This window comes from Pseudopipra pipra, chromosome Z, assembly GCF_036250125.1.
Source record: "Pseudopipra pipra isolate bDixPip1 chromosome Z, bDixPip1.hap1, whole genome shotgun sequence".
Lineage (NCBI taxonomy): Eukaryota > Metazoa > Chordata > Aves > Passeriformes > Pipridae > Pseudopipra > Pseudopipra pipra.
The window spans coordinates 65477370-65501644 of NC_087581.1; the positions used below are offsets into that span (position 1 = coordinate 65477370).

A 24275-nucleotide genomic window follows, 5' to 3' on the forward strand; every position below is an offset into this window, starting at 1 on the left:
AAATAGTCTAAAAGCAAAGATAGATGGAATTTGTATGTTCTCTTCTGTTGTTTTGTTAAAATCTGTAAATATCTCAATTTTCACACCTCAACATTTATTATCATAAGATAAGACCATTTTCATCTTCAGGTTAGAATGTGTTCTAAACTATTTGCTTGGACTTGCCATACATGAAACAATAGTTCCCTCTTCTGGACTAAGGTAATGTTACACTTAGAGGAGAGAATAGCAAAATGCTATTCTGATTAATGTTTAGAGGGGTTTTCCCTAACTGAACAACCTTACAGTAACACGAAAAGCCTTAGGGTCTATACACAAAGAAGTCAAGCACATAAAGAAAGAGAGGTGAAGAAATCAATGAAGTATTGGATTGTGCGGTTTTACATTTGATTTCAGCTGGAGGCAGTGATAGCTACAACAGATGTAAGTAAGGATCTGCCACCATTTTCATAGTGAAACATTAATTCTATGGAATGCATTGATTCCCAAACACTCAGGGATTTTTAAAAAGTGCTACAAATCACTGATCTGGAAGGAGGAGCTTATTTTAAACAAGTGTTTAATTCAAGGTCTTGTGCTTTTGGACCTGAACACCGACTACAGAACCAAAGACCAGCTACAGACTAAATTAAAAGTAACCACCCACTGAAAGAAACACTAGACAGAGAAATAAAGCAGAAAAGTCCAAATTCACAGAATTGGGCCCAAATTCACAGAACCAAATGTCCCCTCGAAGACACCAGTCCTCATCCTCACCTAGAGCAAAGCAATAGGAAACAAATTTGCAAAGGAGCACAAGCACCTGAAAGCAACTCTGGTTGTCTCCCAAGTTTCAGATTTTTGTTTGTGAAAAGCAGCCCAGAACAGTAAAGTACCAGTATGGAAGAGCCAAAACATTTGGGGTACCTGCAGCTGGAGACAAATAGTAGGTACAGAGGCAATCTTGTGAACAGATGGTACCAAACTCTCCTCTGGAACAACACGTCCAGGGAAATTCACGCTGCAAGCTTTGCTTCGCAGACCTCCATGATTCTTGCCTTGGCTGGCAAGGAGAGTCTGGGAAACCTCCAGAGAGGTCTCTTTGTGCCCTGAGGAAAGGTGAAGATGGGAAGATGTGAGAGGTGCCACAATGGTTGTCAGGGCAGCTTCACCTCAGTCTTCTTTCCTCTGAGGGGCCACACAGGGAGAGACTGTCTGGCAGGGCTGCCTCAGTGGAGACACCAAGCACTTGTACCCCAGGGGAGAGGCTGTCCAGGAGTCCATGAAGCTCAAGGTCAGGGCGGCCCCCAAGGAGGGGACAGTTTTCCATCCAGAGTGGGGCAGGATCTACAATGGGGCTAGGAGATGAAAGGGCTCTGCTCCCAAAACAGCTCTTCCTCCCTCAGGCAGTGGGCATTGGGGTGGGTTCAGAGTGCACAGACTTATAGACTGGCCTACTGAGGTGCCCAGGGGGACACTGTGCCCCTGACCAGCACCACCAGCGAGCCTGCAAGGGAGAAGTGGAGTCCATCACATACCTGTGCATCTCAGGTCTCACTGTGGCACTGCAGTCACCCATCCCGTGCCATACAGACAGTGCCTAAAGGCAGGCTCTGAGCAGGACCTCGCACCAGCAGGAAAGGCATTGCTGGCCTGCACCCAGGACTGACAGGACACACAAACTGTGATGCTATGGCCACAGCCTTGCCCCCTCCACCTATGTCCATCTGGATGGTAAGGATCAGCTGCTGCAGAGCTCGCTGCAGGAGAGGGTTGTATTTGGACCTCAGCAACTGTTACAGTTGACCAAAATACCCCCAAACAGAAGTTGCTCAAAGCGCAGCCCACTCCTTGAAAAAAAAGTGCCCCACTGAAAGGGGCGAGGCTCTGTGGAGGTTCGCATGGAGCTGGGGAGAGTGAAAGCTGTAACTCCCAAGTCCAACTCTAGAGTTGTAATACAGCAAATTAGTTCTTTCTTAAATATCAGAACATTTTATTCAACATTCTGTGAACTTTGAGTGTTCCCAATGTATTAGAAAACTTCCCCAGAACCTGGGCAGACTCCAGTAACACCGGCACCAAAACCAGATATGCTTGACTTCCAAGCATAGTCAGGTTCTGCTCCTTTCTGGTGTTGAATTAAAATGAATAGCCAAGTATGTCTACTACATTTGCCTTCCAATGGGGAGAGAAGCACATGTTTTGAGTCAGGTGTTTATTTATATGTTCTTTTTATGAAAGGATCTCAGATACCTGTTCCATCATTGTAAGATGAACCATGACACAGTGATTTTGCTCCTTTCCAGTCATGAATAGAACTGAAATTCAGGTTTCTTCACTCTCTATTACTGTCACTTCCACTGACTGCATCTGATTTTCACAGCGGCTTTGAAATTTTTATGGTTTTTTACCCAATCTTTCTCACTTCCAGAGACTCACAGAGCTTCCTAAAGAATCCTTCTAGGCACAAGGGTCAGGGCCAAAAGTGCTGTAAGTACCTGGGTATGAACTATTATGATTCACTTCTGTGGCCCTGAAAACACAAATTCAATCCCCGTATGGGCCAGTCACTGAAGAGCTGGACTTGATAATCCTTGTGGATCCTTTCCAATTCAGAATATTCTGAATACAGCAGCTATATCCTTGTTCACCACTCTTCTCAAAGCCCTCTTCTTCAAGTATTCTCATCCGCCCCTTTTTCAGTGTGCTTCACTTCCACTTCCTTCAATGTGTATTTAGCTTGAGAAGGTTTGCACTACTAATTTCACCAGCACTAAAAGCAATTGTGGGTTTGTGAGCAGACAAAATTTCTGGGTGTAGAAAACTATGTAACACACCCTTTAGAACACCAGTACATTCACAGTCCCTCCTTTGAATCTATTTTCAAGCAGTTTCAGCAGCAATGGAAAGTAAAATGAGTTCCTTATTTTGCAGGTCTCTGTAAATGCTGCTACTTCCATCACTTTTCCAACTGGGATAAAGCATCTTTGCTCAGTGTCCTTGTTCATGAAAATAGTGCTTGAGCATAATTTCACTTAAATATTCTCAAGGAAGCTGCCTCACAAATCACAATGGATGTATTAAACATACTTTTTGTTAGAGGCTAGGGTAAATTCACATTAAACATTCTACAGGATCAGCTTTGTGAAAACTGCCCAGGCCCTGGCAAAAAAAGATTCCTACAATCATCAGGCTGCACTCTCCAGCCTTATATGCACATGCTAGGCTTGCTGCTAAATGTACCTGAACATTTTGCATCACAAGGAGATACACAGGAACTGATATAGAAATTCAGCTTTCCAGGATGCATTAAGTCAAACAAGATGATGAGTTCTGTAAAAGCTATCAGAAGGAAGTAAGGTTTGATTCAAAACACCCTACCTTCACATGTAGGTGATTCTACCTACAGACTATCCCACAGGTTTACACACCAGCATTTTTTGTTCCTTACTCAAGTTTGGTCACATGTTCATCTGTGTACCATGTCCTGCAGAGCTGTGGGACTAGTGAAAAGGTTTGACTTTGGCATGTAAAACACATAGACCTGAAGATGAGCTAAGATACTGCTGGTATTTTCCCACAGACCTTGCAAAAATCTGACCAAACATATCTATGTGAATCAAGATGGTGAAAGTATAATGCATTAAATTCAACACAAAGCATAAGAGCTTTGTAGTCAGAAGCCCAGCCACTCACTCTAATATAGAGAGAAGAATATGAAGGAACATTTAAAGCAGAAGAAGGCCCAAGCTCTCTTCTGTTACAGGAAATAAAAATTATACTGGTTCAATCCTCTTCTAATGCCCCTCATATACGCCTTCTATATCTGATGGTTAAACACCGGGAAAGGTGAAAAACATGGATAACTCCTCGAGCTGTTAGGCCCCTTCCTCTGAGAATCCTGAGGGGTCTTTATGGTTGGATCAGAAGTTACTGGACGTGCAAATTTCTGCTAAAGAAAAAACATGCATAAACAAGAGGAAGGAAAATCAGAAGAGGAAACAATCTCCACTTATGCATACATTCATTTTAAGAATTCAGATTACTGTGCATCATTTTTTTGCAAATAGAGGTTTGAAAAGAATTTAGAAAAGAGCATGGTGCTTGCCACGTTGTGACACTGAAAAATTAAACTCGGAAATTTCCTCTAGTTCTGCACAAAAAGTTTACTCAGGAGAGCTTTCTTTGCTGGCAGTAGCTCATATCTGCTGGCCAGATTTATCATTTCTGGAAGTTTGCTGCTTGCCTAGGGTTTTCGTTAAGGAGGTTTATCTGGATCTCTCCTATACGGTGCTGCTTTTTCATACATGTGCCAAAGACACTGCCAGGGTGACCTGACAATTATTGAGTATGACTAGCAGGCTCCAGGGACACTGGCCAGCCTCATGCAATCCTTTGGAAGATGGTGGAGAAAATCCACCCAGAGAGCATTTCCAAAGGCACAAAGAATCATGCTCAGGAGTTGTCAACCTGTATTTCTGAATAGAAAATCAAAAACTGTTTCCAAAACAAACAACCTGTTGAATTTCTCCTTCAGTGACCTGCAGGATGGGACAGAGTGCAGACTCAAGCAAGTTTGCAAGGTGCACAGAAGTGGGAAAGGTGGCAGGTGCAGCAGACAGTTGTGCTGCACTTCTCAACAGGAGAAATGCAGAACTGGGCAAGGAGGAATGTGATGGAGCACAGCAAGGGCAACTGCACAATCCTGCATTTGAGGAGGAGTAGCTCCATGCAGTGGTACATGCTGGGGACTGGCACAGCTGGCAAGCAGCTTTCCAGAGAATTTCTTAGAGATCCTGCTGGACAATAAGCTGAGCATGAGCCAGAAACACTGACTTGCAGCAACAAACAGTACCCTGAGCTGTTTTTAAAAGCATGTTGCCAGAAGCTCAGGGGAATTAGTCCTTCCTCTCCCCTTGCTGCTGATGAGGCCACATGTGAGGAGTACCAGATTCAGTTCTGGGCTGCCCAGTACAAGCAAGTTTTGAACAGACTGCAGTGACCCCAGCACAAGTGCTGAGATCCTGCTCTGAAATGGTGGTGCAGCATGTCCAAGAGGCAATTTCTGACACTGAGACTTTGCTTCAGTGCCCCCCTGCAGCCTGCAGCCACCCTGTGCCAGGGATGGATGCTGCCCAGCTCAGGGCCAGCAAAGGTGACCCACTGCTTCTCACTGCAGGGTAAATGAAGAAGCATCATCTCCATGTTCTCTTCCGCTTACAGCTCTTGAGCACACCAAGGGTACAGCCTCCTAGGATGAGAAACAAATTGAGAATGACAGCTATTGTCTATGTTTGAGTAGAGTTTATTTTACAGTGGGCAGCTGGCCTGGAGTAGAGGGTGAAGATGTGATGTGTTACAGCTCTAGATGCAGCAGGCAAGTTAACACTGCAGGGCTGTGTTTCCCTTTCTCTTGTTTGGTTTATTGGCCAGGATGGCAAGGTGCTTGAGACTCTTCCTCTGCCTCCCACACTGACCAGCCCACTGCTGCCTTTTTCTAGGCTTCACTCAGAGCAGTGAGCCTGTGTTGGCCCCTGAGGAGGGACAGAGTTCCTGCCCAGCCACCCTCCCCAGCACAAGGTCCCTTACAAGGCAGGGAGGCCAGGAGGTCACAGTACCCCGATTACATGGCTGGTGCACAAAGTTCTCAGCACAGTCTTTGTCCAACAACTTCCACCTTTCTTTGTTCCTAACACTGGCCTAACATTACAAGAAACATTAAAAAGTTACATCTTGAATGCAGTCGTGAACATTTCCTTGCCCAATGCTGTGACTGATCAACAAACTGCTACAGAGGAAGACAGCTCAGAGGACATGGGCACAGCCTGTGGCAGGACAGCCTACGCCTGATAACACCTAAAATCCAATACAATTCAAGCTATCAGCTGCTGGAGCCAGGGTGCTGTCTTGTTAAAGTATGCTAAGACCATCTTGGTTCACCAGACTTCGAATACGCACCCTACTATTGAAACAGGATGTGACAGGTAAGCTGGTCTGCTGGCTTGTAGATCCATTACTAGCAGTCAATCTCTTTATACTATAAAAGTCCAGTCCCATCTCATACAGTTAGATTCTTCTGACATAAGCCTTCTTGGAGTGTATGTGTGGAGATTGCTCCCTCGGGCTGGGGACACCCCCCAAGGTTACTCCTCAAGGTTGAGAGAAAGAGATCTCCCCATAAGCATTGATATGGGTGAGTTACATCAAATCTCTACTTAATAATTATTCCTTTTTCCTAGCTTCAATAAGTTTCAATAACTGATTCAGTGTAGTGCACTATCCTATCCTATCTTGTACTATACCACTAGTAGTTTCAGCTTTTATATTGTGTAGTAAATAATTCTGATTAAGATCTTTTGTCTAATCATTTGTATAAAATAGATTATTAATTTTATATAAATATTCTCATTTTGCCAATCATTAAAACCTGCGGGACAGGAGTTGTTCAGTCATACCTCCATAACTCCTTAAACTGAAACCGTTGATGTAATCCGAGGCTGGAATCAGATTTAGCTGCACCTAGGCTCCTCTCTGAGAAGGGGCTTAGAAAGCAAGGGAGTCCTTTCTGCACCTCATGACTCAACAGCAGGGATTTCTAACAGATTTTGTCTAAACCTTCCACTCCCACCCACAACACAGGTGACGGTTCTTCAGATTCTCACCATGGCTACCATGCTCATGGGAATCATAACAAAACAAAAACAAGAAAATGGACTTTGAAGAGAGAGCTATGGGCTTGAGCTGGCTTCTGCCCATGTATTTCTTCCTGGTGATTGGAGATACTCAGCATCACGACGGTGAGAGAGACCAGCAATGGGAATTCCATTTGTATTGTGATCCAACTGGAGGTCGCAGCTGCTATATTGCACTTGTATTGTCAATGCTGCTTTACTCTGCTGAATTAAAATTCTGTCTAACACCACATGTCTTCAAATAAGTAAATTTGGTATTAACACATTATACCCTCCTCATGTGGAAAATCTAAAAGAGCCTGGTCAGATTGTATTGCACAAGAGAAGCACCTGTACTGCAGGACAGCAGGAAAAACCTCACCACACAGAATGCATCTCCAGGAGGGCTGAGTTTACTCAAAACAACATACAAAGCAGTTTAGCACAGAACAGTTCGAAATGGCCACCCATTTGTACCATCAAGGGCAGACAGGAAAGATATAAAAATACAGGCCCATGTGCATAACGCTGTGTACAACCTGCCTACTAATGTAAGGCCACTTACATTATTGCTTTATTCAAGCAAAAGAGGCAGCAGGTGATACACCTTTCTGACCTTGATTCAGCCTAAGTTTCAGTCACTTCAACAATACAATAATAAAACGACAAACTTGCATGTATCAAAAAGTAAAGCTCTAAATATATTTATTATTCAGTTATATTTGTTTTTCATTGCACAAATTTGGTTTTTATCCCCATGTTTTACAGTTTTTTACAAAGCTGTCACAAGTTTTAGAAACTGTTAAAATGATCACTTAAGACTATTTAGGCACAGATCATTAACCCATAACTCCATTTCCTCCATTTGTTTTTCCATGTGAAAGATTTACGGTTGCATTTAAGCTCCAAATTGAAATACATTTGACAGTCCATGCTTTTACAGGCATACTGTCTGAAAAAGAAGTTTTGATTAAATAGTCTCACCTTATCAAATGTTTCCAGCAAAGCCTAAAGAAAGCAACTTCTTTTCCAGAAATGCTGAAATCAACACAACCCTAAGATAAGAACCACAGTGGCCCACTATTCTCTATGCTAGTCAGTCATGGAATAACAAAGAAACAGTTCTCAAGAGGATGTAAAAATCCCCTGTAAAATTTACTTTAACATAGAAATAATTTAAATAATTTATTCTGTATGAAAAAAAAAAAAAACAAGCAAAAAAATGCAGCAAATAAAACACATATGGTGAAAGGATGTGTCATATCCCCTGGACTGTTGAGGCTGTGTTGAGTGCTCTCCTTTCTGATAATGATTTCTTGAAAAGCAGCGTCATATCTCTTGTGCTACCTTCTGTGAAAATGGCTTTGAAGTTTGAAGCTGTTAGGACTGTTCTACATAGCTGAAAAACTGTGAGCTTTTTGATTTCTTAACATAATTCTTCTCTTTGGTAAGAGAGCCTGATCACTTTTGGTGTAAGATTCCTATGTTTAGATTAAAGCTCTGTATCTGGGTTAAGCTGCTTTTGCATGTAACTGTATATGGCAGAGTGTTCCCAGGACACAGGGAAGTCCATTCTAGATGATCTGAAATGAGCTGAAGTTTGTTTCAGCAACTTTGTTATCAATATATTATTTTTATAAAAAGAGTAAAGTTAAATAAGTGACTGATGCTAAAGGACTCTTCCTGAAGAATATGAACAACAACCTCCTCTTCTTAATGCTGCAGAAACAACAATATTTGTAATTTTTTAGCACCCACATCTATTGTTGCTATTTAGAAATGAGTAAAATATTTTTGAAAACTGGGTGAAGAGTTTGCAGCAGAGCAAAAGGGAAAAGTCTTCATGTGATTTCTACATAAGAGCAATTAGTGCCATGAGACCTTGCTGGCTATGCCTTTCAGGGATAACCAGGGGGGCGTCTCACATGAGCACAGGCAGTGCACAGCCTTTAGTCATAGAATCATAGAATCATAGAATCATAGAATAGACTGGGTTGGAAAAGACCTCCAAGATCATCAAGTCCAACCCCTGATCCAACTCCAATTACTATATCATGGTACTAAGGGCCACGTCCAATCTCTTTCTAAAAACCTCCAGGGATGGTGAATCCACCACCTCTCTGGGTAGGCCGTTCCAATGCCTGATAACCCTCTCTGTAAAGAATTTCTTCCTAACATCTAACCTAAACCTCCCCTGGCAGAGCCAGTCCCCTTGATAAGGAGCCCTGTTTGTGGGTATTTCTGAAAATGGAGGGGGTTTTAATTTTTTTTATTTTTTTTTTATTTTTTTATTTATTTTTTTTTTAGATTTTGGGTAATCAGTAGGCCTCAGGGAACTAGCAAGGCATAGTATTCATTTCTATGTGCCACAACAGAGGTGCACAGTTAACACGTTAAACAGCGGTTGCTTGCTCTGCTTGGGTTTAAGACATCTCCATAAGGTCTAGCAGAGAGCTAGAGAGCTGGTGCTGAAGGGCACAGGTCAGTGTGGCTGCAGGCCTTGGGGAGCCAGAGCAGCCTGGGAGGATGCAGGGGGATGCACAACACAGCTGGGAAGAAGGACCCCGCTGCTGTAGGTGGCTGCAAGGATGGGACAAGGTGCTGGCACCTGTGAGCTGAGGAGGCAGCAGCTGCAGTCACGTGGACAAGCAATACTCCAGCAACCACAGAGGGCTTTTCATGACTAGCCACGGCCCCGTGATCTTCCCGTGGTTGACACAACACGTCTAGCACCATTGCTGAAAGGTCGGCAGTGGGTTGGGGGTCCAACTCCCCCCTCATCCTTTTAAACCCTCTTGGCAAATTCCCCCGCTGTCAACACCGTGCAGCTTTAAATGTTGTCCTCATTTATATGACGACCCCCAATTGACTGCAGCTAGTCTTTGGCAGGAGGAAAAGAAGGCCACTGACCCACAGGACACAGAGTTCTTTCTCTGGAAAGAACTAGCCCACAACACCACCCTTTAAAGTGGGACCTCCAACACCAACTCTCCTTTACCTATCACAAAAAGTGCTGGCCCTTGGCACCCCCAGCGCAGGCTCCCACTCTGAGTAGGACTATCCCTAGCACAAGATCAGGGCAGCCATGGCTTTGCCTAGCCACCTGGTGCAGGGCCAAGCCATGAGGTGAGAGGGGTGCCTGAGGATCACTTTGGAGCTAGACCTGCCGTGAAGTTCGGCTGGAGAGTGGCCTCCCAGGGCAAGAGGACAGCAGCCACAGGAGCCACACTGCTGCGTCCCATCATGGGAGAACTGGCAGCTGCCTTCAGCCTCCCATACTCCTGTGGAATGGCAGCAAAACAGGTTGCTCCTAGAGTTTAACATGTAGCTTCTCCAGGACCGGAAGAGCAAGATTTTCCAAAGTCTCTCATTAGCATTAACACATGAGCTTCTGACATCAGTGAGCGGGCAAGCAAGGGGAGCCTGAAGAAGTGCAGTAAATCCATCAATAACTGTCTGGTGATGATTAGGGAAATGTGACCACCACAAGCCAGGGAAGTCCATGCTGCCTGAAGCATCAATTTTTCTCCCAGTAAAAAACCTAGGAGGAGTTATTGGCAGCAACTGGAATCTTCTCCAGTTGCCAGGGGTGCAAAAGGCTGCAGTCCAGCACTTTCAGTTACTGCCTGTGTCTGTGCAGACGTTTCTGATCTCCAGCTCCAGCTGTTTAATTTGGACATCTCTCTGGATTATCAACTCACGTAGTCTACGGATTTCTTCCTGTTGTCGGTAAAACATCTGTAAAAGCTGTAAGAAAAGACACATTTTACTTCCTTTACACTAAGAAAACACAGCCTGACAATGCCACCAATCCTGTCACATGACATCTAAGAGAAACAGCATCTAAACAGGAGGCCTTCAACCAACAGGCTGAACATCAGCAATGCTCCTGTTGTCCACTAGGTTGAGTTAAAACTGTAGGTGTTTCTCAGCACCATTTAGTAATGCTACATCTCCTTAATTTAATGGAAAAAAATCAGGAAAAAACAGCTTCATACCGCTGATCACTCAAAGAGAGCCTACAGAAAGCATCTGGAGTCTAAATTCCTGAGTCCGCTATATCTCCTTCTCTGACCTTGGGCAAGTTCTTCTACTTTTCTTCTTTTTTTTCTGATCATGCTCTGTCCTCTCCAGTTGGGACTAGCATAGCCTTTCACTGTGCATGCAGCAGAGCACCCACATCTGCAAGGGCTTCTGTAACCTCAGGGTGCCAGCTCAGAAATATGTAGAAAAGTATCCTTTTTTACGCCACAGGGAAATTCAGATGTGGAAATTCCTGCCCTATCAACCTGCAGAAGCTAAAATCTTGAAGAGATGAAAAGGGGACCTGAGCACAGCTAGGGGATGAAAATCCTTCCAGGGTTGCTGAAAGTAAACACACTGCATGTACTTGAAAATGTCCCTGAACTGCCAATGATGAGAGGCTGGAAAATCACCACAGAGATCTACCATTGTGCCAGCTTTGGTTACTATACAGGGAGGTGGTTGGCCATGGCTGAAGATAGATCATGGAGCTGCCAGGACATTTTCTGGAGTGTTTCCCAGGCACAGGCTGCAATGAGCAGCCAGCCTCAGTGGCATTGCACTGTCAAGTTGTCCCCCAGCAATGAGCTGCTGAGGCAGGAGCAGGATCAGCCTCTTAGCCATGTCAGGGTCCACAACAGTTAGGCAGTTAAGACCATATGGATGCTCCAGGGGTACAGACAGTCCTTCCACAGTGATCCCTGCTGTCTCACCAGGCTCACTGAGTGCAACTTTCATAGGAGGGTTATACTGTATGAAGTCCCTTCTCTTCTCCAGGCACCAAACATCACAAACACCTTCTTGTCCCCAGACAGCCACCAGGCAGGTCTGTGCCACAAGAATGCCCAAGAATGGCTGAGGTCACTTGGTCTGTTCAGCCTGGAGAAGAGAAGACTGAGGGGAGACTTCATTGCAGTTACAAACTTCCTCCTGAGGGGAAGAGGAGGGGCAAACACTGCTCTATTATCTGTGGTGACCAGTGACAGCACCCAAGGGGAATGGCCTGAAGTTGTGTCAGGGGAGGTTTAGATTGGATATTAGCAAAAGGTCCTTCACCCAGAGGGTGGTTGGGTGCTGGAACAGGCTCCCCAGGGAAGTGGTCACAGCACCAAGGCTGACAGAGTTCAAGAAGCGTTTGGTCAGTGCTCTCAGGCACATGGTGTGACTCTTGGGGATGGTCCTGCATGGGGCCAGAAGTTGAACTCAATGATCCTTGTAGCTCCCTTCCAACTCTTCATATTCTGTGATTCTGTGAAAAAGCAGGAATACTGACTGCTCCCTCCTTTCCAGATTCCCTCAGCTGGGGTGCTGCTGGGCTGTATTTCTGCTTCCTGCGTGGCAGCCAGGGCATGAGGAGCTTCTGCCCCCACAAAGAAGAAAGAGCTTACACAGACCCAGGTCTGCAAAATAAACCCTCCCCAAATTGCCACCTTGTGAATAGCATCCTTTTGGCAGCTGGCTTTGAGCTTCCCCCACAGCCCCAGTCCTTCACCTCACACATTCACACCTCATTTTCAGTTTTTGGTGGTGGACACTCAAATATGTCAAAGCAATTGGAGAGGCACATTTGCTCATTTTTTGGCGATTTCTCCTCCACTTTCAGCTGTTTCCTGCCATCTTCGATCTCTCTTGGCTTCTGCTTGTCCTCCAGTGGCATTCTTTCTCCCCAACCCTGCTGCTGGCTCAGATCAGTAGTTTTCATGAGTGGCTCTGGCTCAAGACACTGTGGTACGGAATTCACAGCTCCAGAGCCTGGTCTCAAGGATACCAAGAGAGGCCCTAAGGAGGGAGGCAGGTGACAAGTTAGCACTCACAAACCACACTCAGAAATCAGCTCTAAGCAATTCATTCAAACAACTTGTAAGGATAAACATGAAGGCACTTGACTGGAATGGCTTCCAGAGTTCACGGCCACCAAGTTATTTTAGCTTACAGTCATATTTGTTATGTTTCTCCTTTTCCTCCTTTCCTCTTTCTCTGGCAGTTAACAGGCCAGAGAGCTGGCAGCAGCTTACCCAAGCCCTGGGGAGCTGAAGGGCTGGGGAGCTCTCCATGTGCTGACCTTTGTTAACTCCATTCAGCCACTGTTGTGCTGTCAGTGCTGGCTGGGCTGCTGCAGTCAAGGGGTAGATATCTTCCTGGTATGATTCCGACTGCAAACAAACAAAAGTCCAGAGTAACTACGTCAGTGGGGTTTTAGTTTAGAGGGGCCATACTGGATTGTGCTGAAGAAATAAGTTTATTCCACCTCAGCACAGGGAGTGTCATGAGTACTCACCGGCATGGATATGAAATCTTCTCACCTGCCCTGAGCCTCTCTCAGAAGAATTGCATCTGAAGGCCTAATTTAATTCCTGACGGTAAGGTCTTTGCATGTCCATACAACAGACTGAGGGAGGTTGACAAACGCTAACTCAACTCCCATAAAATCAGTGTTCCCAAGCATGAATCAGTGAGTACAAAGGATGGACACAAGTCATAAATCATTAGCTGATCATCAGCTGACAAAAACTGGCCAAGGAGATAACGTTGGAGGAACATGCCTGATTGGTAGTTGCAGTGAGCATTAGCTCTGCTGCCTCTGAATTCAAGGAACCTTCTTCTCATATTCTACTTTCTGAAAGTAGAAGGCACAGTGCTGACATTTCCCATGTACTTGACTACTCACGCAGTCACATGGAAGCTGCCTTGGCTAGCTACTGATTCATGGTCTGTTTCCTTCTCTTAATGACACCAGCTCTGAGACCTACTTCTACATCACTCCCAGTGCAATGGGTCATGGCCTACATGCTGCAGAACAATTGTCTGTAACACAATTTTACCCTCTGGGTAGAGACCTGGGAATCCATCATTCCCATTTTCCTGGGGTAATTCTTCTTCCTTCCACAAAGAGATTTTTATGTCACTCAGCATAAACTCCAGCCCCTCTCTCTCTTTTGTCATTCTGTCAAACAGATGACACTGAGGAAGTTTACAGCCAGCTAGTAGACCTGGCAGCACATCTTAGAAAGTCAGACATTAAACAGAGACCTAACTCTTGAGTTACCCAGACAGGGTTTGTTGGCAGGGCTGCCCCAGAAACTGACCAGCTATGTCCCTCATGCTAGGAGAGAGAAAATCCCTTGTTCTACCTACTCTCATGCCCCCAAAAGAGTCACAAAGAGGAGGCACTGCCCTCATTTTTCCACTGAAATTTGCCCCAGATATGAACATGACCTGAGGTTGACTTACCCGTCGAGGCACAATCATGGAGATGGGCTCAATCAGGCCTTTAGTTGGAATCAGTTTGTAGAAACGGAAAATCTCACAAGATGACACATCAAGGCCTCTCTTTGGCATCATTCCTGGTGGAAGAGCATGAAATAAATGGGATATAAATCTCCCTAGGAAAGTTAATGTCATCTGCCATGGGAAAAGGGTCACCAAATAATTAAAGGAGTCATAGCATCAGTTCCACATCAGCATGGTCTGAAATCTGCATCCAAAACTGGCTCAGTGGCATAAATTACAAGACTAAACTTTTTTTTTTTTTTTGTCAGAGCATGGAGTTACATACAGGGTGTGTGGTTTTCATGCTAAGGCTCCTGTTCCTTATTCATCCTAACAAGCTCCAAATTGAACATAACTGAGTAGAACTGGCAGGTGATGACACAGGATTTGAGTATTAGGATGACAAAGAAGGGATTTCAGGGCACCTAAACACCACTAGATTAGCTATATGTATCAGGCTGAAATCCCTTCCAGCCCAGTATGCTCCCCCAAAACTGTCCCAAAACAGAACGGAGTATGGGAAGGGCATGAACATCTATGCTGTCAGACAGCACTGTTTGTGTTTTAGGGACTGGCTAAGGCGCACAGGGTCTCTAAGTACCTGATAACTTCAGCAGATTTCTCTCCCACAAGCTTGCACAGTCCAAAGCCTATACTGTCAATTCCATTAACATGTCAATTCCCTTAACAAAAGTGATTCCCTGTGCTTGTAGACCTTGCTTCATGGTGTTCTACATAAGCTTAATTTTCTACTACTACCCAATGGCTTGAGATTAGCTTAGTTGGTTAGAACACAGTGCTAATAATGCCAGGGTTGAGGGTCTGATCCCCATAGAGGCCATTCACTTATGAGTTGAACTCAGTGATCCTCGTGGGTCCCTTCCAACTCACAATATTCTGTGGCTTCGTTAAACAGTAGATTCTATGTGAAGGAATGTTGCTCTTTACATTATGCATTCACCTAAATGCAAATCTAAACTCCACTTCTCTACACAGTATTTTGTTTTGCTAATATTGAGAAAGAAATTTTGTGCAATAGCCTTAGCAGTATATTTGATCAGCAGGACAAAGCAGGTTAGGGCAGTAGATCTGATTCATTCAGGCCTTTTAAAAACACTTGTACACTTCCTTTTCATGGAATAATTTTTAAAGAGACTACGACAACAAAAAATCAGAATGTTGTACACTGGAAGGATTATAAAAACTGAATAATGGGAGAGCCTTCCAGTTAAGTTTTAAATAATGTATTCCTTTTGATTTTTTTTTTGAAGGAGACCTGCAGGCACAAAACCCAGTGCTGCCAAATAACTGTACCAATGTTCTGTAAGACCAGGAGCGTCCAAGGTGGTGTGGAAGGGTGGTAAATGATCCTAGAAACATGTCAGTCTACAGAAGAATATGACTTAGAGGGCAGACCCAAGAAGGTTCCAGAAAGGGCTGAGGACTGAAAGCAGACTATGAATCAAACAGCGGGTAGTATGCAAGGGTCTGCAATGGAAGACAGGTGACCTAATCACAGCAGGTCTATTTCTAAACAGGAAATGTCAGTAAAGAAGAAGGTAGGAAAACAATAAAGAGTGACGGCCTTAAGATGTGAAACACCTATTACCAGAGAAATCACAGGGTGGGAATAATGTAAGTATAGTTCAGTGCCAAAAATCTGGAGCAGATTCACAAATGGCAAGGAGCATTCTCCAGCTTTAAATCCACACTATCCTCCCTTCCACCTTGACCAGGTATGTGAGAGGGGCTGCGACAGAGACTGGTAACGCTGCCCAGCCCATGCTCTGCTGGTCATAAGGGACCCCTCCGAGCTCTGACCCTGTAACACCACCTGCCATATATATGTGAGCTGGGCCAAGCTGACTGTTGTGCACCTGTAAACCCGGGTGGAGGAATCTGGCCCATTTTCTTTTCTAAATGATATTTTGGATAATCCTAGACTCTGAGAGCCTCTAAAACAAAAAAGTCACAGTCTTCTTCTAGCATTAGGCATGCTGCCACTCACCAATTCCCTTCTGTGGTAAGTGAGAACGATATTCCATCAAGTAGTTCAGGTATGGTTTCTCAGGGCTTATCTCATAGTACCGTATATTTCCATCACCCTAAAGGCAAAGAAAATCAACATCAGCCGGACTGTGCTGTTCAGCATGAGGGTCTAACAAGTATGCCTGGCCAGAGAAGCCATGCAGGATCAAGACTGAACCAAATGTTTACCCTCAATTTCCTACATGGGAAGATTAGGACTCTGCAGTGTGCTTAACTACAATAAGCATGGTACACCAGTAAATGTGGTATACACGGCCTGATGCGCAGCACCCTGTGGCCCCTTTCCATCTGCCTATGTCCTTAGGCTAAGATACTTCAGGAGCATCTTTGACTTCAGCCTGATGCAACGCAGGCTGAGAGCAGAATCAAACAGGCCAGCATTTGCTGACATGGAAAGCACTTACCTTTCCCACCACATAAAGCATGTGTGTGTCAGAGTCATAGACGGGAAACAGGAGTCCCGAGGAGCCATCCAGATCCTCCTCCAGTAAAGGCACAGAAAGGTCATTCTGGGCAGGACACAGGAAAAAGGGTCAGCTGCAATCACCTGTCAGTCACTTCAAGTCAGGGACACCTCACCTGAGCCCCAGCAGCACATGAGCCAGCTCTGTAATGATCCCCGGCCACGGCTCTGAGCAGAGGGCCATGCATAGACTTCTTCAAAGCTCTGTGGGTAGGAAATGGGTGCTCTGTCCCAGGCCTTGACTGAGTGCAGGACATCAGTTCCTACCACTAGAACATCTCAGGCACCTGATGACATTTCAGGGTATGTACAATAAGAAACATTGTCTGCCTCCATGTGGGCCACCAGACCCAGGGAGATAAACAGGCCTTTAGGGAACATCTGCATGGCACACTGTATTTTACTTATATTCTTCCAAAGCCACTAGTCAAGGCAATACCTCCACAGTTGTGCACCACCCACCACAAGAGCAGTCTACATCAGCAAGCAGTCTCCACACTGCACAGTGGGAAGGTGCCATTTGCAAGGCCAAAAGCTCCTGCTGCCCTTTGGCAGGTAAGCCATGTAGGACATAGCACACCACTGCCTACACAAGGCTGGCGTGTCTTGTACAAAGCCATCCCTGTACTGCTGAGGGGAGCAATTTTGAGAGGACCAATGGGGAACACTATGATGTCCCATGGCTACTGTGTGCCAATTCTCACATAAATATGTATTTAGCATAGGGTTAAACATAATTTGTGCTGCAGAATTGCCAAGCTGCAGGCTCCAGAAATCCAGAGCTTCTGTTTAGATGTAATGATGACATGGGTGGATGTGGACCTCAGAAAGATGCCTGCTGGGCAGATCCTGTGCCAATGCCTGTTCCTAAGGAGGCTGCACATACCTAGACTCCCACTATGTTCTTAAACTAAGTGTGGCCAGCTCCTCCAGCAGAAGGCTCTGAAAACCATGATGAGTCAAAGCACTGCTCAGTATTGTGGAAAGCCTTCAGACAGCAGCACAGTGCTTTACCTCTCACATATGGCAAAGAAGCTATGTCCAAACATAGCCAAACATCAAATCATAGGCCTGGTCCTCCAGCTTTTTCTGGTACAAAGAGTGACAGCACTACATGATTGTGCTGCATGGTGGTTGATGCAGAGAGACAATGTGAGAAGCTGACAAAGTAAAAACCTCTCACTGAATATGAGGGGGTATAGGAGAGAAGAGTTTAATTAGCCTAGCAGCCACTGTCATAGGAGATCATGTCTTGGAAGTGACCATTTAAGTGCTACCTCAATACTCTACCATCAGGAACCATCAGAAATCAAAACCACCCCACATATTTTTCTCCACTGAGGGCTTCATCTGAGTAGGCTGTGTCTAGAGCTCATTTCTATTTCCAATATCAGAGGACCAGTTTGCCAGTAAGACCACTAAGAGCCACTTAAAGTCAGAGCTACAGGAATCACCCAGAGGTCTTTTGAATGATTTCTTCCTTTAGTGGGCTGTTGTGGTTTAACCCCAATCAAAGTACAAGTACCACACAGCTGCTTGCTCACTTCCCCTTGGTGGGATGAGGAAGAGAATCAGAAAAGGGTAAACCCAAGTTGAGATAAGAACATTCAATAATTGAAAAAAAGCAACATATAAAACAATAACAATAACTGTAATGAAAAGAAAGGGGAGAGAGAGGAATTAAACCCCCAAAAAATAAGTGATGCACAACACAACCACTCACGACTCACTGACTAATGCCCAACCAGTCCCTGAGTAGCAATCCATGGCTCCTGGCCAACTCCCCCCCCTTGAGCATGACATTCTATGGTATAGAATATTCCTATGGCCAGTTCAGATCAGCTGTCCTGGCTATCCTTCCTTCTGGTTTCTCATGCACCTGCACACTGGCAGAGCATCAAACACTGAAAAGTCTTTGACTTAGGGTAAGCACTACTTAGCAACACCCAAAACATCAGTGTGCTATCAGCACTAAATCCAAACACAACATTGTACCAACAACTAAGAAGAAAATTAACTCTATCCCAGCCAAAACCAGGACATGGGCATAGCATACTCTCTGTTCTGGAGGATTTCTACGCTTAAAGTTTCTTTAGAAACTCAGTTAACTCTCACAGCAGTAAGACCTACCTCCCATTAGGAATTTGACAGATCACTTCTGAATTCCTGTTATGGTTCAATTTTTGTGTATTTGGCAGGTGGAAAAGTTACAGTGACAGCAAAAGAGAGAAAACCAAAGCTGATGTGGTTAAGATTGTTGGTCCCATACTCACTTGATCCCATAAAGCAATTTGCCTATTATTCCACCGAGATGTTCCAGTAGAGAACAGCTTTTTCATGTTTCCAAGAAACAACACTTTATTGACTCTGTGAGACTTGTAGCTGGCTTCCTATAGGAAGAGAAAGGACACTACATGAGTAAAACAGCACCTGTTGCATAGCTACATTTCATGTTACATGACAACACTCATTCATTCACATCTGAAAGATCTGCTCAGCCTGGCTGAAGTATGGTGAGCAGAACTTCACGAGGATCTGAGAAAGCTGGCCTAAACTCTTCAGGATCATTCCCAAAAGCCCAATCAACCTCCCCTAACTAATGATTGACATATTTGCAAGAGGGCAGACCCTATTAGTTGTAGGTAGAACTTCCTGTGTACACAAATCTGTGCAAATAGCTACAAGATACAGTCAGTTTCCCCTTACCAACAGATCCAAAGCCCAGGCAACAAGAACATTGGGATAAATGTACACTTGTGTACATTTGTCCACCTGATCTCTGCAAGCCCTCCCAAGGCATCCCACATAGGGCTGCACGAAGTAGCTAAGAAAACAGTGCACTTCAAGAAGGGTTTCAGGGAGCAAGGAACATGGTAGCAAGATGCAAAAGCCTTGTTTTAAACGATGGCAGTTGAGTGTTCCATGGAAAGTAGAAGGCAATAGTACCATTGCCTTGGGCAATGCAGGGCACAGATCTTTTATGGCAATGAATCTACCCAGGAGAGGAAACACTCCAAGAGAGGAGATCAGCTGGAGCACAAACCTCTGAATCCAACTTACTTGTAGGACTGCTCCTGCACGAGGGTCTATCACACGTATCTTTCTGTCCCTGCAGGCTGTGGCAAGGAGACTGCCGTCTGTGTTGAATGACATGGAGAGGACCACATCCGCGTGAGCGTCAAGAACCTTCACTGGCTTTGAGATGACAGCCTCCTTGACATCCAGGTTCCAGATCATTATCTGGAGGCAAAGGAACAAAAAAAATATCAGCCTTTTGCTGCCTGACCCACTATAATTTTTTGCACTCTATTCACTTCTTCCTCTTTTTTTTTGTCCACATGTATAGGTCTTACCATCATAAGTGATTGTTCTCCATCACTTAAAATAATTCCTGATACTTACAGCAATATATCAGTGTTGGCTCCGAATGTCCAAGATTTTAATTTCCTTTGCAACCACATTTTTTACACAAAAATAGCCAACATCAGTGCAGATATTTGCACTAGCACAACAATAAATCCAAACAAAAATGCATGACATTGCATACTGTATTCAATTCAGTAAATGAGAAAGGCAGAGTAGACTGAAATTCATCAGAAGAAAGTTAGCAAGTCCTTTTGAACTTGTAGCAACGCCGTTTTGCCTTTGGGGTCACCATGGAATTTCCCCATAAAGAAAGCTTCTGAACTCTTTAGTATCATCTTACAGCTTGAAATTAAAACAAAGTTCAAAACACTCTGCCAAACAGGGTGTCTCAGGAGGAGAGCTCCACAAAGCACAGACCCACCTTGTAGTCATAGCCAGAGCTGAAGAGGATGTCATCAGCCGTGGGGTGCCATTCAATGAGGATCACTCTTCCAGCATGCCCAAGAAGTTCTTTCTTCGGACTGGTAATGTTTCTTTTTAACAACTGGTTGGGGATGTCCCATATTTTAACCTGAATGGCACAGGATGGGTGTTTGTGAGATTCCTGAGTAAAGTAAAGAGCTGTTGGAACTTACCAATAACTATTACTGCCTTGGTATTATTGTTACCATTGTAGTGAATAGGAATGGTCCTGGTTTTATTGAACACTAGTCCTTTAAATTTGTATCTTTAGTTTTCTGTGGACCCGAAGACTCCTCTTTACCTTCTATCTTTAGCCAGCAGTCCTACCAGGTTTTTTGTAAACTTAGCAATCCAACCCTTAGACCTGGCCAAGCTGTCAGCACAATTATGAATAAGCTATTCCTAAGGGGAAGAAGTAAACTGCAGGTGTTGCAGACCTTGCCTCCTAACTTTGAGCAGGAGCAAGCAAATCTGAGTCCCAAAAGATCATAATTCTATGATTCTATGATATTATAGCATTGTTTCAAGCTCAATCTCCTCTTGCTCTCTGGTTCCTCTTCATCCTGGTCCTGAGGATCCATTCAGCACAACATGGTAAAAGAACTGAGAACTCCTCTGGTCAGGTGACAGCTATAGTCATGTTTGTCCCACAGAAAAATGACCTATTGCTGAATGCTTTGCAAATGACACACACATTTATCAAAGTACACAGAACACAACACCACCAGGTGGCCACAAGACAGGTGCCCTGAGCAGAGAGGCTGGGCAACACCACACTGTAGTCACTCAACACTGGGAGTGTGCTGTCTCATAACAGGTCTACCTACAGCTCTGTGATCTTCTAGAAAGATCCTACAAAAAGACAAAAATGATCTGTTCTCCTGTGGTGGAAGAAGACAATAGAGGAAACCTGCAACAGCAGCTGAACCTATGCAGGTAAAATGAGTCTCACACGAACTCTAGAAATACCAATATTTAGTATGTTAATAGATCCTTCGGCTCAATGAAAATGTCTATGCTTGTCATAATTTTTCTGGCTCTTAGCCTGAAACAAAAGGGAAATACTCTTCAAAGCATAGTTCATGGAAATTAGCCACACCTGCCAAGTCTCCCACTGTTCAGCTGATAAGGATTACTCCTCTCAAATAAGGAGAGGCACAAATTCTGGGACCTGCTGGGAAACATCATAAGGACTCTTCTCAACAGTGTTTATTCCACTGAAGAATCAGGCCCATCAGAAACTTCAGGACTGTAGGGTCCAGTAGTCTCCACATGAACTTCCACAGCAGCTAGAGAAAACATCATACTTTACATCTTCAACAGTTATCACTTAAAGGAATAGGGCTGAGAAAGTAGGAAAGAGAAAAATAGGTTGTGTTAATGCTGAGAAGAACTGCCTAGAATGAACCATTCACTCCTCATGCAATGAAATGGCAGGTGATAAAAGCAGAGAAAAGTCTCTGGCTGGAATCTCAGGATGCATCAAGTGGCAGAAATTGCCAGTTCTTTAGCGTGCAGAAGAAGCAGGTCTTGGACCCAGGCCTGCAGACTAAGCATGAACAATCCACAAGCTGTCTGCCCTTCTACATCTTGAAGAAAACCTGATGAAGTAAAGTAAAAGGCACAGAGTTGCCCCTCTAAACAGAGGGCAGAAGATCTTCAGCAAGCTGAATTCATACATGCCTGATGATTTGCCAAAAAGAACAGAAGGGGTAAGAGGATGAGCTCAAATTCTCAGCCCCTGGCCATTTGCATTGGCCTCAGCCCTAAGCCTGCAGCAGTGCAGACTGAAAAGGGCACTCGGTGTTCATGGAGACTATCCATTCCCTCCCATGCCCAAAAGTACCACTCTACATGCTCCAGCTATGCACCACAAAAGACAGCTGTAATACCAGCAAGGCAAGCTCCAGAAAGGCTGGTTAATGGTCAAGAAACCTCTGAGGAACGTGGGTGTAGGGAAATTTCCATCATCTTTGCAGAATCTTGCAGCCTTCCTCAAACATTTGAGGCAGATCCAGCCCAGTAAGCAATTAGATGCATCCTTGCACATAAGCCAGAACAGTGGCTTATGCTAATGTTCAGAGATGGAAGAGAGCACCAGGCCTTTAATAACAGATTGCAAGGAAGGCTTTGGCTCTAATGTCCATATGGCAATCACTGGAGATCAGATGCATCCTATTTTTCCCCGAAGGGTACTCAACAGCTGGAAGAAGGGCCTAGTGAAGATATGGGATCTGTAGCCTTAGAAATCTTTTCAACTCATCTGAACAAGGCTTGGAGCATCCCAATTTAACTGGCCTTCTTTGAGCCGGGCATGGACTAAGTGACTTCCACAGGTCAAGTTATCAGGTAACAGGAAAGACAGTCACACTAAGAAACACAGCCTGACGTCCTCCCTACTTAGCAGGGAGGGAAGAGGTATCTCTACACTGTGTCACTGTGCAGGGGACTCCTAAGATACCACTTCCTGGTTCCTGGTGATGGGAGAGTAATAACAAAAAACAGAGTACAGTCTCAAACAGATAGAGTTCTGAGAACAACTTTTGGTGCTGAGACCAGTGACAAGCTCAGTGTTTTCATTCTTTAGTCTGAAGAATGATCCAGTGTTAAGTTTCAGTAGGAAACTGGAAAAGAAAGCTGTCACAGAGCAGTCTTCTGCACAGACCCTGGGTCCCAGTGGGCGATAGAATAAGTATAACTCAGCAGTATGCCACATCAGGGATGAAAGCTGGCAACATCCTGGTCTGGAACAGCAGAAATATAGCCACAAGATCAAGGGAAGTGATTTTCCCCTTTACTCAGCAATTATTAAAGAATGGCTGGGATATTGCATCCAATTTTGCACCTCCCAGTGCAAGAAGGATGCTGATAAACTTGTGAGTCCAGTGGAGGCCACTAGAATGCTCAGAAGTCTGCAGCACTTGCTCTGTGAGGAGAAACTGAGGGAGATGGGCTTATTCAGCCCAGAGAAGAGGCAGCTTCAGGGCAAACTAATACAAGCCTTCAATACTCAACAAGACTACTGAGAAAATAGAGCCTGGCCCTGTCCTGAAGTGCAGAGTAGGAGGACAGGATACAACAGTCATTAACTACACTGCATATAAGGAAAAAGATTCCCCATGGGAGCAGTTGCCTAGAGAGGTGGTGAAATCTCCATCCGTTGAGATTTTCAAGACTCAGCTTCACAGACCTGTGCAGGAGGTGGGGGGTAGAGACCACCCAACCTCCCTTTCAACACAAATGGTTCTGTGATTCTGTGATTCTGTAACTGCAGCAGGACATTTTGAAGCTTGTGTTCATTCCTCATATGAGGCTCAAAAGAGCCTCAAGGTGGTGCTTTGCTTCCAGAAGTAAGCCATGATGTGCCATGCTGCCTGAGACAGCAGGAAAAGCTGGCATACAGGCTGTAAGACAAAATAAAATCTTTGCTATTAGTCCAGAAACTGAAAGAAGCCTTTAAAAAAAACCAAAGTATCCAAACAAGCAAAGGCAAGTCACAAAACAGAAAAGACAATACAAAAAGCCTAGATTTAAGAGTGACTTTTTGTCAGAACTAAGATGGCAGAGGATGTGAACCAAGCCAGGGCTTGAGGAAATGGCAGGAGAAATCTCCCTGATGCTGTGTGACAAAGTATGAACATACCCAGTGGGAGAAAACACGTATGGGATCTCTGGGAAAACACACAGTAGTTAGGCAGATGTCCTCACTGTCACACAAGTCAACATCACACTTCTGACAAGACCTCTTGAAAGCAACCTTTCAGTGGGTAGATATGTGCTAAACTGCCCCTTACAAACACAAATTGAATATTTCTATTCCTATGTATGACTGCATCTTAATCATACTAACTTCAGCAAAAGCATGATTTTACAGAATAACTGAGTGCAGGAATAAACTCAAATTTGTTCTGCAGGGCATTAATCTGAAATAGGTGTTCCAGATTATGGAACAGCTTTTATTCCAAAGTAAAGACAGAGTTTCATTGTAATGA

At 44.4% G+C, this 24275-nt stretch overlaps 1 protein-coding gene across 1 annotated transcript in view; it reads right to left on the reverse strand.

The window, feature by feature from the left end:
• Positions 1 to 8824: 8824 nt before the first annotated feature.
• Positions 8825 to 24275, reverse strand: part of CORO2A (coronin 2A) — a 56830-nt gene continuing 41379 nt past the window's right edge. Inside the window, exons 4-12 of the mRNA XM_064641968.1 lie at positions 20243 to 20392; positions 19516 to 19695; positions 18729 to 18845; positions 16397 to 16501; positions 15952 to 16048; positions 13905 to 14017; positions 12736 to 12826; positions 12181 to 12452; positions 8825 to 10397 (exon numbers count right to left, since the gene is read on the reverse strand). Of these exons, the coding sequence (XP_064498038.1) occupies positions 10266 to 10397; positions 12181 to 12452; positions 12736 to 12826; positions 13905 to 14017; positions 15952 to 16048; positions 16397 to 16501; positions 18729 to 18845; positions 19516 to 19695; positions 20243 to 20392 (1257 nt within the window). The 3' untranslated portion in view covers positions 8825 to 10265. The remainder of the gene's footprint in view (positions 10398 to 12180; positions 12453 to 12735; positions 12827 to 13904; positions 14018 to 15951; positions 16049 to 16396; positions 16502 to 18728; positions 18846 to 19515; positions 19696 to 20242; positions 20393 to 24275) is intronic.